This window comes from Aspergillus luchuensis, chromosome 7, assembly GCF_016861625.1.
Source record: "Aspergillus luchuensis IFO 4308 DNA, chromosome 7, nearly complete sequence".
Taxonomy (NCBI): domain Eukaryota; kingdom Fungi; phylum Ascomycota; class Eurotiomycetes; order Eurotiales; family Aspergillaceae; genus Aspergillus; species Aspergillus luchuensis.
In genome coordinates, this window is record NC_054855.1 from 2945719 (window position 1) to 2960023 (window position 14305).

At 46.7% G+C, this 14305-nt stretch overlaps 7 protein-coding genes and 1 non-coding gene across 8 annotated transcripts; 5 read left to right on the forward strand and 3 right to left on the reverse strand.

The window, feature by feature from the left end:
* Positions 1-294: 294 nt before the first annotated feature.
* Positions 295-2199, reverse strand: AKAW2_70984A (transcription factor domain-containing protein; the record flags this gene model as incomplete). The annotated part of the gene is made up of 3 exons (XM_041683626.1): positions 295-1335; positions 1384-1474; positions 1520-2199. The coding sequence occupies 3 exons, from the start codon at positions 2197-2199 to the stop codon at positions 295-297; spliced, it is 1812 nt and encodes a 603-aa protein (XP_041547868.1).
* A 396-nt stretch (positions 2200-2595) lies between these two features.
* AKAW2_70985S (aromatic alcohol reductase) lies at positions 2596-3607 on the forward strand (the record flags this gene model as incomplete). Its single annotated transcript, XM_041683627.1, has 3 exons — positions 2596-2628; positions 2679-3098; positions 3155-3607. The coding sequence occupies 3 exons, from the start codon at positions 2596-2598 to the stop codon at positions 3605-3607; spliced, it is 906 nt and encodes a 301-aa protein (XP_041547869.1).
* Positions 3608-4015: 408 nt separating this feature from the next.
* AKAW2_70986A (peroxidase family protein) lies at positions 4016-4957 on the reverse strand (the record flags this gene model as incomplete). Its single annotated transcript, XM_041683628.1, has 4 exons — positions 4016-4194; positions 4252-4523; positions 4571-4811; positions 4858-4957. 4 exons carry the CDS (start codon positions 4955-4957, stop codon positions 4016-4018), a joined length of 792 nt encoding a protein of 263 aa, XP_041547870.1.
* A 1404-nt stretch (positions 4958-6361) lies between these two features.
* Positions 6362-6434, reverse strand: AKAW2_t70011A. Its single transcript has one exon. It is a non-coding gene; the product is annotated as a tRNA-Thr (tRNA).
* A 3034-nt stretch (positions 6435-9468) lies between these two features.
* AKAW2_70987S (uncharacterized protein) lies at positions 9469-10324 on the forward strand (the record flags this gene model as incomplete). The annotated part of the gene is made up of 4 exons (XM_041683629.1): positions 9469-9760; positions 9821-9892; positions 9951-10103; positions 10164-10324. The coding sequence occupies 4 exons, from the start codon at positions 9469-9471 to the stop codon at positions 10322-10324; spliced, it is 678 nt and encodes a 225-aa protein (XP_041547871.1).
* An 844-nt stretch (positions 10325-11168) lies between these two features.
* On the forward strand, positions 11169-12685 carry AKAW2_70988S (uncharacterized protein; the record flags this gene model as incomplete). The annotated part of the gene is made up of 2 exons (XM_041683630.1): positions 11169-11232; positions 11301-12685. The coding sequence occupies 2 exons, from the start codon at positions 11169-11171 to the stop codon at positions 12683-12685; spliced, it is 1449 nt and encodes a 482-aa protein (XP_041547872.1).
* Positions 12686-12715: 30 nt separating this feature from the next.
* Positions 12716-13294, forward strand: AKAW2_70989S (uncharacterized protein; the record flags this gene model as incomplete). The annotated part of the gene is made up of 2 exons (XM_041683631.1): positions 12716-13138; positions 13196-13294. The coding sequence occupies 2 exons, from the start codon at positions 12716-12718 to the stop codon at positions 13292-13294; spliced, it is 522 nt and encodes a 173-aa protein (XP_041547873.1).
* A 152-nt stretch (positions 13295-13446) lies between these two features.
* On the forward strand, positions 13447-14035 carry AKAW2_70990S (uncharacterized protein; the record flags this gene model as incomplete). Its single annotated transcript, XM_041683632.1, has 5 exons — positions 13447-13449; positions 13499-13558; positions 13607-13636; positions 13712-13828; positions 13955-14035. 5 exons carry the CDS (start codon positions 13447-13449, stop codon positions 14033-14035), a joined length of 291 nt encoding a protein of 96 aa, XP_041547874.1.
* Between the last annotated feature and the right edge of the window lie 270 nt (positions 14036-14305).

The following is a 14305-nucleotide window of genomic DNA, read 5'->3' on the forward strand; positions in this document are numbered from 1 at the left end:
GTATGAACATCCCGCTAGTGACACCTGGCAGTATGCTTGAGCAAACCATACTTTTGCAGGCCAGTCTTGTCTTTTTGGCGCATTCATCGCTGCTAATTACGTAGTCTCTACGCTACACTTCCCAACGAGGTTATAGGCAGAGCACGAAATTGCCATATGTATTGCTCACAAATTCTTGCTGTCCTGTGACATGAAGTCATGTCCGTATGTAATTTTATTATAGGGTTCGTCACGCAACGACCAACCTATGTATGGTTCCATCTAAACATGTACGCTTCGGTACAAGCTAACAGCTTAAAGCACATTCGACATACCGTCCCCGGCACCCAGCCCTTGAAAATACTGCTCAAACGCCTCCATACTCCACTCGCACACGGTCCCATCGCCAGGCAGTTCTCCCGTCCCAGTTTCTTCGGCGAGCTCCTCAGCCGGCCCTGGGCCATAATCTTCCGGCACCAATTCGAGTCCGTTCGGTACATCGATCTCGCTCTCGTAACCCCGAATAGTCAAAGCACGGGCCCTTAGTTTCTCAATGACCGCCCATTTTCCAGTTTCCCGTCCAGTTTCATCTTCTCTCCAATACCCATATGCTTGCTCAACGACCCCCCACGCCTCTTCCCTCCCTTCGTTCACCCCGTCTGCGCACAAATCATTCAGCAGCAACTCCAACATTCCCCACTCCATATCTCTCTGAACTAACCAAACCCACTTCTGCCCTGGCTCATGCTCTCTCAGCGCGAGTGCTCGCTGAAGAACCTCTACACAAATAGGTCGAAAATTGTGTCCAGGCTTACACACCGCTAATTTTATTTTCACAAGGAAGAGCTGAACAGTTGCCGCGGTTATAAACTCTAGGTGATTTATGGAGCCGCAGTGAGAGAAATATCGGGTTTCCAGTGATTGTCGGAAGTCGTTGATGGCCTTGTGCTTTTGTATCGGGGACGAAGTGTGATAGTCGTTTGCTTGGTTAAAAGTTTCCGAGAAAACGATGCGTCGGGTGAAGGATATGAGTTCGAAATGGAGAAGTTGGAAGAACGTGCTGGATGCAGTGGCATTGGATGGGACCGGGGATGGGAGCCCTGCGTCAACGATGAGGCATGGAAATTGTGTGGTGAAGGATGGTTCAAGGATATAGGGGGTTGTGTTGTGATCCTCTGCGGTTCGGGTGTCAAGGGTGACGAGCTGCCACCATAGGTGACGTCGGGATTCAGTCTCCAATACTGAATTGTTTTGTGTTGTGCCGTCGCGGTGGAGACCCATCCGGTATGCCATGTTGATGGCTGTAGGGAGGTGGGTTGTAACTGATGGGCCGTGGCTGTCTAGTCGGGCGCAGGTCTAGTACGATTATTAGCTGAGTTGGGGCGAAAGGACTGAATCACGCACAAGGTATAGAATGAAGGCTTGTAGGAGAGTAAATTCCAAGGACGATGAAAGGTCAACTCGTGCAAGTTGGCGCTCGACTGCATTGCGATATCTATATTGTTAGCTAGGTTCGAGTTTGAGGACATGGCTATCTTACCGTTCCAGTAGCGTGGGCCTATCTTCATTAAGCTTATCCAGGCACGTGGTCGATGGCATACTGGTTACTGAAGCATAATATATCGCGAAGAGCAAACATTGTTTTCCCACATCCACAGTGGTATCTGCTGTGATAACTCGCATAAGGTCTTTCTGAACACTAGGCGTATGGAATACCCTGAGCACAGGATCAACGGTATCCAGGTACCAATGCCACAGAATGGATATTGTGACAGGCGATGGGTGCTGTCGTTCGGTTGTTTCTTTCGCGCTATCAAAAGTGCTATCAAAAGTGCTATTTGCGCAGATTGGAGGCTCTGTTCCATTTTCCGGGCCATGGCCAGTATCGTAGTTTCCATGAGGATTCGAGGGTCTCGTTTGGAGAATCTCACCATCCCCCGTAGTGTCGGATGCCGTGAATGAGACTAAATGGCGTAGTAAGTGTCTAATCTGACCAAAGTCCTCGCTCAGTACTCGTAGCGTATCCTCGATTCTATCAAGCCGACTCGTGACACTGACATTCCCTGAGTCTGGGCTCCGAGAGCGCCTTCTCGTCGGCGGATAAACACATGCCGCTCTAATCTTTACACAATAGGAACAAGGCAGTGACCTATCACATTTGATCTTTCGCCGACTACATTCGAGGCAGGATCTCCCGGATGCGATTGTCCGACGTAGCATTTTTGTCTATTGATTGACAAGATAATAAGACGTATCCCAACGTAGGCAGTTTTGGGCAGGTGAGAGTGTGAGTGAAATGATGTGAGGAGGAAAGCAATCAGTGATTGGGTAGGGCGGACAGCGGAGCGCAGTCCGTATATTTATAATCATGATGAATCATCTACTTAGAGGTGGGTGATGGGACGTAAGCACTAAGCATTGAGCTGTTGGGGCTAGTCCCAAGTTAGGGTTGACATTAGCGTTTTGGTGTGTATACAACTGATCATCAAGTAGATTCATTCCCTCAAAGGCAAACATAAATAGAGGCTATGTTCCCCCAGTTCTAGCTGCAAGTTTCATAGCAGATTCGAGCAAACGATCAATTCATACCACATCTTCCACTTTTATCAGACCAAAATGGCCATCCCAATCAAAGTCACTATCATTGGGGTACGTCTTTCGTTTCTATGTTTCTTCGGACACCGTACTGACCAACACAGGCAACTGGATTGATCGGTCAAATTATCCTCAAGGTATTGAGCTCGAATGCGAGAATCGCCGTTACCGTCCTATCCCGCCAAGAATCATCCGGCACGACTGAGTTTCCACCCGGCGTTACTGTCCATAAAACCGACTTTTCGCCCTCCAGCCTCCAGTCAATCCTTCGTGGGCAAGATGTGCTCATCTCCGCAGTTGGTGGGACTGCCTTCACTGAACAAAAGAAGTTCGTTGATGCTGCGATTGAGGCAGGCGTGAAACGGTTTATTCCCTCCGAGTTCTCGACCAGCAGCGAAGATGATGCCGTGATCCAGCTACTCCCTCTATTTCAGCAGAAGAGAGATATTATTGACTATATGAAAGAGAAAGAGAAAAACGGGTTGAGCTGGACTGCAATTGCTACTTCTGGGTTGTTCGACTGGGTGAGTTGTCTTCTCTTACCATATCTTGGATATGTTATGACTGATCGATATTCTAGGGACTTGCATCTGGTTTCCTCGGCTTTGACATCAAGACGAAGTCTGCAGTGATCTGGGACGGTGGTGTCACATCATTCACCATGACGAATGAGGAACAGCTTGGAAAGGCTGTCTTATCTGTCGTCTTACGGTCGGAGGAAACCAAAAACCGCTTTCTGTATATTGCGTCGGTCGAGACTACCCAAAACGAAATCTTGAAGACGATTGAGGATGTTACAGGCTCACAGTGGACAGTTACTGAGACTACAACTGACGAGCAGGTAGCCGAAGGGCTGAAGAAGCTGAATGTAGGTGATTTTAGTGGTGCGTTTGCGCTAGTTCGGGCGACCGCTTTTGGGAGCACTGCTGGCTTGAAGACGAACTACGTCAGGGATCAAAAGCTCGCCATTGGATTGCTGGGGCTGGATATGGATGGTGTAAGGGATACTATTGAGCGAGTGGTTGGAGTATAGCTCACCCAAATGATAACTCGCCTGCGATGTGAGATTAATTGTAGTAGATAGTATATGAGAGGGCGGTTTGTAAATGCTCTAATGGATCCTAGATAGTAGTATCATATCTTTGATAGATCGAACGGACTGATAATAATACTAAACTCAAGCAGAAGCACCCTAGGTAATATTTGCAAAAGACTAATGTTCACCCGTTGAGACATGTGTACAGGTTAGTTGTTGTCCGAGCATTATTGACACATGGGTGAATGGTGAACCTGTGTGAACTCATCTCTCACATATTACTAAACGCATTACCTGTCTTATCCATCGAAAACAAACCCTTGTTCCAATCTGCAACTTTCTTTCTCTCAGGAATGATAGCCCTTCCAGCGCTAGAAGACAGGAGAAACCATCAATATCATGGTTTTACGAAGACCCAGCGAAACTGGGGTTCGCTTTAGCAAAGTCTTTCAGCTTGGTTATCACTTCTGGCGTGACACCAACAGTGGAATTCACAATCCGCTGGGTCAAGTTGAACAGAATCTCGCCTGTAGTAACAAATGGACGCTTAGTCCATCCAAGCTCTTGGGGCAGGCGCTCGTTTTCTACGCAAACAACATGTTAGCGGCGCTATGAGCTCATGATTCATCAAGTTCACTCACCAAAAAAGTATACTACCCAAGATCTGTTGGCATACCCAATACCGTCTTCTTCAAATGCAAGCATGTAGGCGGCAGACTCGCCGAAACTGAATGCTGTCCCGGTCTCCGAGATGTTAAAGTCAGGGTTGGTGGCCTTGGAAGTGTTCCACCGGGCTTCATGTGCCTCGGCTGCTTCTTCAATATCAATCAGAGGACTTGTCCAGTACGATTTTGTCTGGTCGAATATTTTCTGGTTGAACTCATGGTCATTGCCGAAGTAAGGGTCCTGGCGACTGGGCGGGTCAGCCTGATTTTCTGATGTGTCTGGGGTTGCAAATACCTCAAACTGGCATCATGCTCTAGGATACCAGGGCGATCAAGGTCACTCAAGGAGAAGGTAGTCGCGCTAGGGTCTTCAACTGTGGTCATGGCCTCTTTATACAGAGCAACAGCAAGGCTCTCTGCAACATTCAGCGTGTTGCCCAGTACATCGACAATATCTTCTTCAGAAATGTCTTTGCCATTGTGTGGTAGAAGCCCGTGATTCGCAAGTGTATTCAGCATTGGGCAGGGGCCTCGCACTGTTGCTTCTTAGTTTTCATCACTAACTTCATAAGTCAGACATACCATCGCCGTGCCCAGGAGGCGACCATGGAAGCAACTTGGCTGAATCCGTGGCCAAAACCAAGGAAAAGGAAGAGAGAACGGAGAGTAGACTGGCTTTCATTGTACTGGCTTGGTCTCAGATGTCTGACTTGTGTCTTTTGCTAGATAGATGGATGTTTATCTCGGGAGGGTTTATATACGAGCCACCGGGAGGCCGAATACCGCGGGCAACAAATACCCCAAATATTATTGGTGCAGACGATCAAATAATAGATGCAGTGTAACTTTGGTCTGCGTCCTTGTGAGGTTCAAGGAGGGGAGATCATGCATTGCTTACATGCCAATGACAATTTATTGTGGGTCTTCTGTTCAATTTTTCGACATGGCCATGCAACAGCGCAACCCTGAATGGTAGTTGTGGCACACACGATATTTGCAGACAACCCTGAAGTTAACGGTTTGTATGAAGCAGATGCTTTGCATATGATCTTGGGAGTTCACTCCATTGATTTGCGCTGATCTTATTGCTTCTCACGCATAACTGATCATGTCAAATGTATTGGCACGCTGAGAGCTCGACAAGGCTCAGAATATCTCGAATTCTCTACGATCTGGTGATATGCTGCACAGGATACATCAATACTGCGGCAAGAATTTTCGTTTATATGCTCGATGCTATTGCTTGGGACTCCCCTTACGAGCTACTGGCATAACAAGTTGAATGATATATAATCCTGATGCGCTAACTTGCCGTAGTAAACTATATCCCATACTAGAGGCAACCTTACTAGTCTTCCCCAGCAAAACTATGATAAAAGGACTCGGTACATATCGCATTGACTACTTTGTGTGCCACAATGTTCATCTATCGGCTAAGAGGCTATAGTCGAAGGCTCCCCAGTCCACGGTCGCAAGCATGTCCATTGGGAGGATACTATATGTGACAGATCACCCGGAGCCGAAGCCGGGTACATCTCTCTAAGTCGTATCCCACCGCTGCTTGTCCACCTGCACGATCTTGGTAATATTTATCGCACTGTACACCGCAGCGCCAACTAGGTATCTCGCTGGGTACTCAATTGATTTTATCATGGCTCGTTATTTTACCATTTGTCACAACCTTGCTATGTCTTAGATTGGGCTTTTCTTTTGGACGAGTTATCCGCATGTTATTGTTATAGGAAGAATGCGTGCCATGGAGGTGTCAAATCTTCCTATAGAGTAAATATTCATACTGCATAACCCCATGATATATTTTTGGAAATTTCATTTATTGCGACACCTGGTTTGTCTTATGCAGCTGGGCAGTCAATTGAAGTCGATGTATCCCTTGCATAGGAGGGCTTGCTAAGCAGACCCTACGAGCTGATGAGTATATCGCCTTCACAATATTACTCTCCGAGTACGGAGTATTTAGGGAACGTAATGCTGTTCATATGAAGACACTGTGAACAGTTGGACCTTGTACAGTCACTTACCGGGAAAAGTCTCCTGCCGTGACGGCGGTAAGTAAAAAATGCAAAAATGCTCACACTCGGATTCGAACCGAGGATCTCATGATTACTAGTCATGCGCTTTACCAACTAAGCCATGCGAGCTGATTGGTTGTTTGCGTCTACATTTTGGACTTACAATTCAAAAGATACAGATATCGAGGCCCTGCATATATTGGTCGCACAGTAAGGCATCAATGGATGTAGTGTTCACCGGTTAGGCTTCTATATTTGGGTTGCACGCCTCAAGTTGCATCAATAATATGATGACAGAGATAGAATGATGCACAGTAGGAAAGGGTATCATATATCAATTTCTCTACTTAGCCAGACCGACATAATTCCCAAGTGAATCTCATATGACAGGTCTCCAAATTCATCGTGGATTAAGGTTTAAGGAGATCGATCTCGAGATGTACTATGACAGCTCCAACTTCTCCCTCCCGCGCAGACCGACTGTCCTATCTTGTAGCTTGAGCAGCTGCACCAAAAATTTGTTCATGGTAGCTCGTAGAAACATGATACCGCGTGATCCAGACATGCTATGCCAGCACAAATATATAATTACGATATCCATACATTTAGGGGCATCAATATTTCTGTAGCACAACGAAGAGGATATTCTGACAGATAACTGACTGTATCTAAGGTGAAAACCTCAATTGTTATGCACCGCCTTGCCTATAATTGTCAGGATCTCGCCTGGTGCGCTTCAGGCAGGATCCTCTGGCTGTCTAACTCCTAGACTATCCAGTAAAAGACTAGAATTCTGAGTCAACAGACTCAGAACACGCATCACTTATGAGCTTTAATTCACTATCTTTCATGGGTATGTGATACAGTTCATCACAATAATAAGACTTACTGACGTGGGTCAGGTTTCAATTCGATGATTGCGGACAAAGGATAGCATTGGCCTCCAGGTATTACAAAGTAGACGTCCGACATCTTTTATGTAAGTATATTTCCCTTCGACCTCACACAATATATGGTATATGCCAATATATTGAAACGGCATAGTCATCATAGGCGCTTTAATAACCCGACGATGATTGCGAACCCAGCCAGCTGGCATACACAACCATTTAAATCCCATGAGGTATGACATAGTATATATTTTAACTGATACTAAGATAGTTCAATTCATGGTGGTTATGCTACTGCCATGAAAATATTGTGCACCGCAGATTGGCCGTCGTCCAGGCAAGGGATGAAGCAACACAAGCACGTCTCTGAGAGACATAGTAGTCTAGGTAATTGTAGAATTGGAGTGAAATAATCACAATTTGCATGGTGATAGCGCTGTTGTCTTCCTCATAGCCTGGCAATTGATGCGCCTTATATCAATTCATGGGGGAGGGGGCCCATTCTCTCCCCAACTAGGTTGCCTCGAAGCAAAAGACAATACAGGCGCATCTTCTCGAACAGTTTCTAAGTCTCCGCAGTGTTCTAGATGCAGTGATTAGATGAATCTTTATATAGCCCATGACAACCCCTTGATTTAAGGGGTATCCTCCAATACATCTTGCCATGCCATGCTGAATGACCAGCCCCGTGGCTCCACAGCCATACAACGAATAGAATCATCCCAATTGACCATGTTCTCCAACAGAATGCTGTCGCCTGAAAGTAAAATAACTGATATGGTTCGAGCCAGTGAAGCTTTTATCGCCCAGCGCAAACAACTCTGTAGTGCTCTTGACGTGAGGAACTTGGTTATAGAAGATTTCAACCAGAATCGGCTATCTACATGACGGAAACCGTCGATGTTGATGAAATATATATTGACTGTCACAACAATAGTTTTTGACACCGCTACTTTGAATACCGTGAAGGTGTGGCAACAGTTCCTTATACTTTTACTTACTGCAATCACGTCAGAAAGAGACGATTTGTCTAAACTGCTTCCCATATTAGTGACATCTAGGTCAAATCAATGTGTAAGGCCGGGTGGGTCATATCAATAGCATAGAAGCCTAGCTTTCGAATCACACCCGTCAACCGAAAGTAAATATTAATCGTTATATTATTATCCCGTAAACCTTACTCGAATTCGTAAACCTTACTCGAATTGGATGCCAAAATTGCCATGACTCGCACCCGGTTCTCCTACTGGGCCCTCGTGGGTGGTGGTTGTTAGGGATGACTAAGGATCTTAAATGAAACACGGAGCTCATACCTTTATGGATGGAGTAATGAAGAAGGCGCCGTAGTCTCCTATTGGCGGAAGATTAACCACCCTGAAAGTGTTGAAACAACTGCAGGTATGTCTGTTACTCTGTTGACGCCGAAAACGGAGGACCCCTGCATAGGGGCTGTTCCAAGGTTTACAGTAGGGCCCATAAGTGGAGAACGGCCATATAGGCATCAGGGAGGGTCCATATTGCACTTCCCTGTAAGGAACCAGATTAGCCGTTGGGCCCAAGGTTGTTGACGGCGGTTATTAAGTTTGAGTAACCGCTAGAGCAAGCTCATGACTAAATTTAACCTACCCGGTCATTAGGAAAGGTCATGGCGACCCTTCCTACCAAGATTCAGCGAGCATCTTGACCTTCGGATATTCAATACCTTCGTGCGCCAAATACAGGAAAAGAAACGGCAACCGTGAAGACAAGTTATGAAGCAGTCCAGAGCCAGGGAACTCCTACTTCTGCTTGTAACTTGGTTGTAAGGTGCGACTGATTTGGAAGAGAACATTTCCTGATGGTGTCGGGAATCGGAATTAATTACCCACAAAGTGGGTCAAGACGGGAAGTCAGGGTAGGAGTCTGCGGCAGTAGCCTTGTCAGAGGGATCCATATAGATTGACTCTTTGCTTGGCTTCTGGACACCCTGGAGCCAGCATGTTTGTGTCTGCACACCCCATTCGTGCAATGAAAGGCGCAAGAGCCAAAACCCCCTCAACTAGGGCAATACTCCCGGGGACCGAAACCCCACTGGTGGATATTTCCCCGAAACATCAGACAATGAACGCTAATAGTCACTGAGGAGAGAGAGAGAGTTATAGATTTTGAAAGCTACTTCACAGTTTCTTAGAACATATAAGAAGGTATCTCGTCCGCGCCGTCCGTCTACCAGAACAACAAGACCACACGAGCTCCCGCATCTACTCGCATCTACCACACACAACTTCATCAGAATGTACACCCGCACCCAGGTTCTCGCAGCTCTTGCTGCTCTTGGCGCCACCGGCGTGAACGCCGCCATGGGTCCTGCTTTCAGCACTGGTCCCGTCTCCGACGGCTCCTTCATCCGTGAAGCTACCTCGACTCTTGTCCTCCCCAACGGCCCTAGTGGCGGCTCCTCCGATGCTATCACCTCTCTGTGGGTTGGTATGGGCACCTCCAACGGTGACCTGATCCAGTCCATTGCCGACAACTGGCAGCAGAGCGACTGGACCATGTACGCCTACACTCTTAAGGAGACTAGCGGTTAGTGACCACGGAAACCAACAACAAACGAAACAATTACTTACCCGCTCCTCTCCACAGCTACCTCCCAGGAGCCCATCTACGGTGATGGCCAGGCTGACGGCACAAAGGGCGACAAGGTTACCATGCACTGTAAGTGACATTTACAAGCCGTCGTTTCTGCCTCACAGCTAAATCTCGCGATCTACAGACAAGTTCGATGACTCGACCGGCAACTACACCCAGACTGTTTTGATCAACGGCAAGACCGTCTCTACTCTCTCTACCAGCGATGGCAAGGCTCAGGGCTGGGGAAGCGCTGTCGAGTGTGCCGAGGACAACTGCGGCACTGTCGGTGCTCACTGTAAGTTGAACAATGACATTACCGAAGTATCTTCGCCGTGCTAATAATACCACTCATTAGCTTGGACCAACACCAAGATTATCCTTGATGTTGCTGACCCCAACTACATCAACACCCTCGCCAAGGGTAGCGGCGTCACTGGCGACATGTCCACCAGCGATGGTGGCAAGACCTGGACTGTTACCACCATTAACATTCCTGAATTCTCTTTCTCTTCCTAAACGCACTGCATATTACATCAGAACCCATCTGGATATGGGGATTGCTAAGATAGTGCAGTGATTCTTACCTTCGTCTTTGTATTAGTATTATCCAATAGCATAGAATGCCTATTAATATTCTTCATATACTGGTAATGTTCTTCCCTTGACGAGAGCAGAGCAAAGACTAGAAATCGTAGCTGCACCCCTTATGATTACCCGGTGGTATGCACACCGTAGGGACCTGTCACCCGAGATATCCTAGATATCCTGAATATCCTCGACTTTTAGCAGCCAAAAAACACAATACGGAATTTAATTAGCAAAACGCACCTTATAACGATTTCTAACTTGCATCCAATGATATCACGTTAATGCCTTAGCAAGATGGCCACGTCGCGCGGGGTTGCTGCACGATGCGATCCTCTGCGAGCATAGCCACGTTTCCGCCTCTCGGTCAGATTAGATGTCAACAAGGCTCGGTGTCCACACATGGGTGAATTGACAGCGCGTACGGTCGCGAAAACAATTTTCACATGAGATGCCATATTACTTAAAATTTCTTCATATCTAAGAACCTTTACTTTGTGTTATTCAGACACCTGTTCAACAATAGCTTATCGCTGGCTACAGTAATAGGACCCCTGGACGGAGTGCTATCAACTCCACATACTAACATGGCAATGCATCAAATCAAACGGAACCACGACTTTAGCGTGAGGCGATGCACGGATGCTGCTATCTTACCCACGCAGCCTTGCGATCTAGGCTATGATGTATTGTTCCACAAATGTTTTAAATCCTTTCGAGGCTGGTGTTAGCACCGTTTATGCGTCACCGTTGGTATTGGGTGGAGGCTTCAAAAATGGAAAGTTTCTTGGGGTACGCGTACCTACCAGGAGATAAGGAGGCCTTTGAAGCAGCCATAGGTGTGTCCCTAGTCCTGTTCATATCAATGCGGAGGAAAAGAGGAAAGAATACTCATCATGGGCCCTAGAAAAATTCCACTGCACTCTGGGCGATCGCTTTAAGCGAGATAGCGAGACCTATTCACACACAAAAGATGAGTTTGGTATGACACCGCTCCATTATGCAGCGCGGTTATTACCAACGGAATATTGGAAGGGACGTGAGACATGGAACTCGCTACTGAAGGGCCTCGAACTGGATGATCTGAACGAGCAAGATGAAGACGGTCGTACCCCACTGTCTCATGCAGCAGAGACTGGGAAGGCGTGGGCTGTGGACGAATTGATCAAAGCTGGAGCGGACCCCTACCGATGTGACAAAAATGGACGATCGGTCTTATCCTGGGCAGCACAATTCGGCCACAAAGAATTGATCGAGCTACTCAGTTGGGAATTCAAGTTCTCTGAAGACAAGGATAACCAAGGCTGGACACCTTGCCATTACTTTCTCCAATGTTTTTTACAAAGCGATTCTCACTCAACTAGCGATTATGATCTCCGCATTCTTCCACTGATTTGGGACAGAAGCCATTCCCGGGAGGTAACGGGCCTTTCACTGTGGGTAAAACACCGTCCTGGGCAGAACTCACAATGGGGTATCCGGACGTGGACACAAATTCCATCCAAGTATATGAAGGCATCCATGTTGTCTGAGCATGATGCCTTTGGCCTCACCCTGCTAGCGCGTGCTGTACGACTCGAAAGGTACTTAATCGTCAAGATACTTCTTACCATCGAGGGCATCAATATAGGCGTGGCGGACCGAGACGGAAAAACGCCGCTTTGGCGGGCCATAGAGGCTAGAAACCGCGATATTGCCGAACTATTGTGGAACGATGATGATACTACTCTGAGGCTACTTGCGAGGAATGCCCACACTCGATCTGAATCTCTAGAATGGCTCATTACCAACGGCTATCCATTGCTTAGACAACACGGCCCAAACAAGAGGACGGCTTTCCATATAATGCTTGACATCCCTAACATCAGCGTTATGGAGCATCACCTCCAACAAATCATCACCCATGTATCCGATTTACCTACGGACACTGTTGAAGCTCCAACATATAAGAGGTCAAAATATCTAGAGGAAATTCTAGAGAAAGCCGACAGACGTGGCTTAACCCCTTTAGCTTTGGCAAAAGAGAAAAGACTGATACCGATAGTGAAGCTTTTCATTCGATGGCGTGCCAAAGTGGATTGCTTCAAACACAAAGCGGACTGGTTTAATCTATTACCGGACAGTAAGGATATAGCATCTTTCTGCAATTTAGAGGAAGCGTACCGGAATGTGTCATTCGAGCTGGTACAAAAGAAGAACGAGATCCTTGTCTTCGACTTCTACCAAGCAGAGGATGTAACTCCACAAGGACGTCTTGTCAAGCGACGTGATATGCTTCAGCATCTTTGGTAAAAGCTGTCGTTTGATGAGTATCTTCTTTAGATGCTAACAGGAAGCACTGGCAGGCTACACAATAGCAAACAAAATTGGATAGCCTCATTGCAGCATGGTCTCTACCATAAAACAGAATCATACGCATACAGCCGCGTGCATCTGGACACAAGACTGTCCGAAGTAACCTGTGTCCTATCAGCAGAATTTCCGAATCCAGATGCAGGATTCTTCAAAAGACATAGCCCATTCCTGTCTGGGGGCATAGCAAGTCAGAAATGCTGGTGTATATCGTGGACAAGGCCACAGTTTCCGGATACAAGTGACGACATACAACCAGTATTCTACAGCAGTACTATCTCTCACGGCCAGATTCCTGCAAGCGACGACAAATTCCTACAGCAATACATTGGCGAATTATTTCAGGAATGGTCCCTAATATGCGATGAAATTGAGACGCATGTCATTGATCATGTACGTGGACCCCTTACCCCGGATCTTGCGTCTTACGCTGACAGCTCTGACTACTAGTGCAATGGTGACGAGACGAGCGCCATTGTTCTGATTACTGATCTAGCTGATGATTCACGTGACTTGGCCACCATTCAGAGGCCCTTCAAGACCAGGTAAAGGGAATACAGAAGGCAATCAGTGAATATCGCAGGGTGGATGTATACCACAGTCTTCGTTTGCAAGAGGCAGAAGAGGGTCTCGGACAACTGAAGGCGATCATCACTGATCGACTAGATAAGCAACATGAACGCGTGCGTGATCTCCGCCAAATGGTAAGATGCCCACAGTATTGACCTTGTTGAATTGCTCTTACAGTATCAGGAATTTGCTAGGCTTTCCGTTGAAGAAACGGTTTTCATGAGACGTATCAGTCTAATTACTGTGAGACGATATATTGGTTCTCCCTATTCACATGGCTAACGAGGGCAGTTTATCTTCCTACCACTGATGTTTGCATCGGTAAGTAGTAGCGTCAACTGAGTTTTATTTCTTCTTTCCTTTTATGCTGTTGTCTGCCCCGGCTGATAGCAACAGAGTCTCTTTGGCATGAACGTCAACGCGCTGCAAAGCAACCCTGACTGGCGCTGGTATATCGTGTTCGGCGCCGCATCCCTTCTTTTGACCTATGCCTTGTGGAAGGTTTCAGATCAGGTTAGTTCCAGTTGCCGTGGAAATTCTCCACCCACTCCCCTCCTTCCCCTTCCTTACTGGCCCTATGTAAAATCCCCCCCTTTTTTCTTCTGCTTCAGTACATAATTTGTGCTAATGTGTTATCAGAACATCCGAATATCCCAGATATGGTCTGAATTACGGGCGAGAGGGCCCATGAAGAACAAGACGAAGGATTATGAAGGCTAAGAATTGTTATGATTGACTTTGTTCGGATTGTTGTCATTTGTTGGTGAAGGGGAGCAATGGGAGCGGTAATTGCTTTGTTTTTGCCTATCACAGATGGATTCGGAGACTGACTAGCTTGCTTACAAATGTTGTCTCTGTTCTCATAACCGCAGACATATTCTGAAATTGCTTGTGTGCAGTTTTTACATGCATCAAATTGCAGGAAGACATGTTCAGTTTCAAATAGTAATGGGTGTTATATACAGTCAAGTAATGTTTTTGACTAAGTAA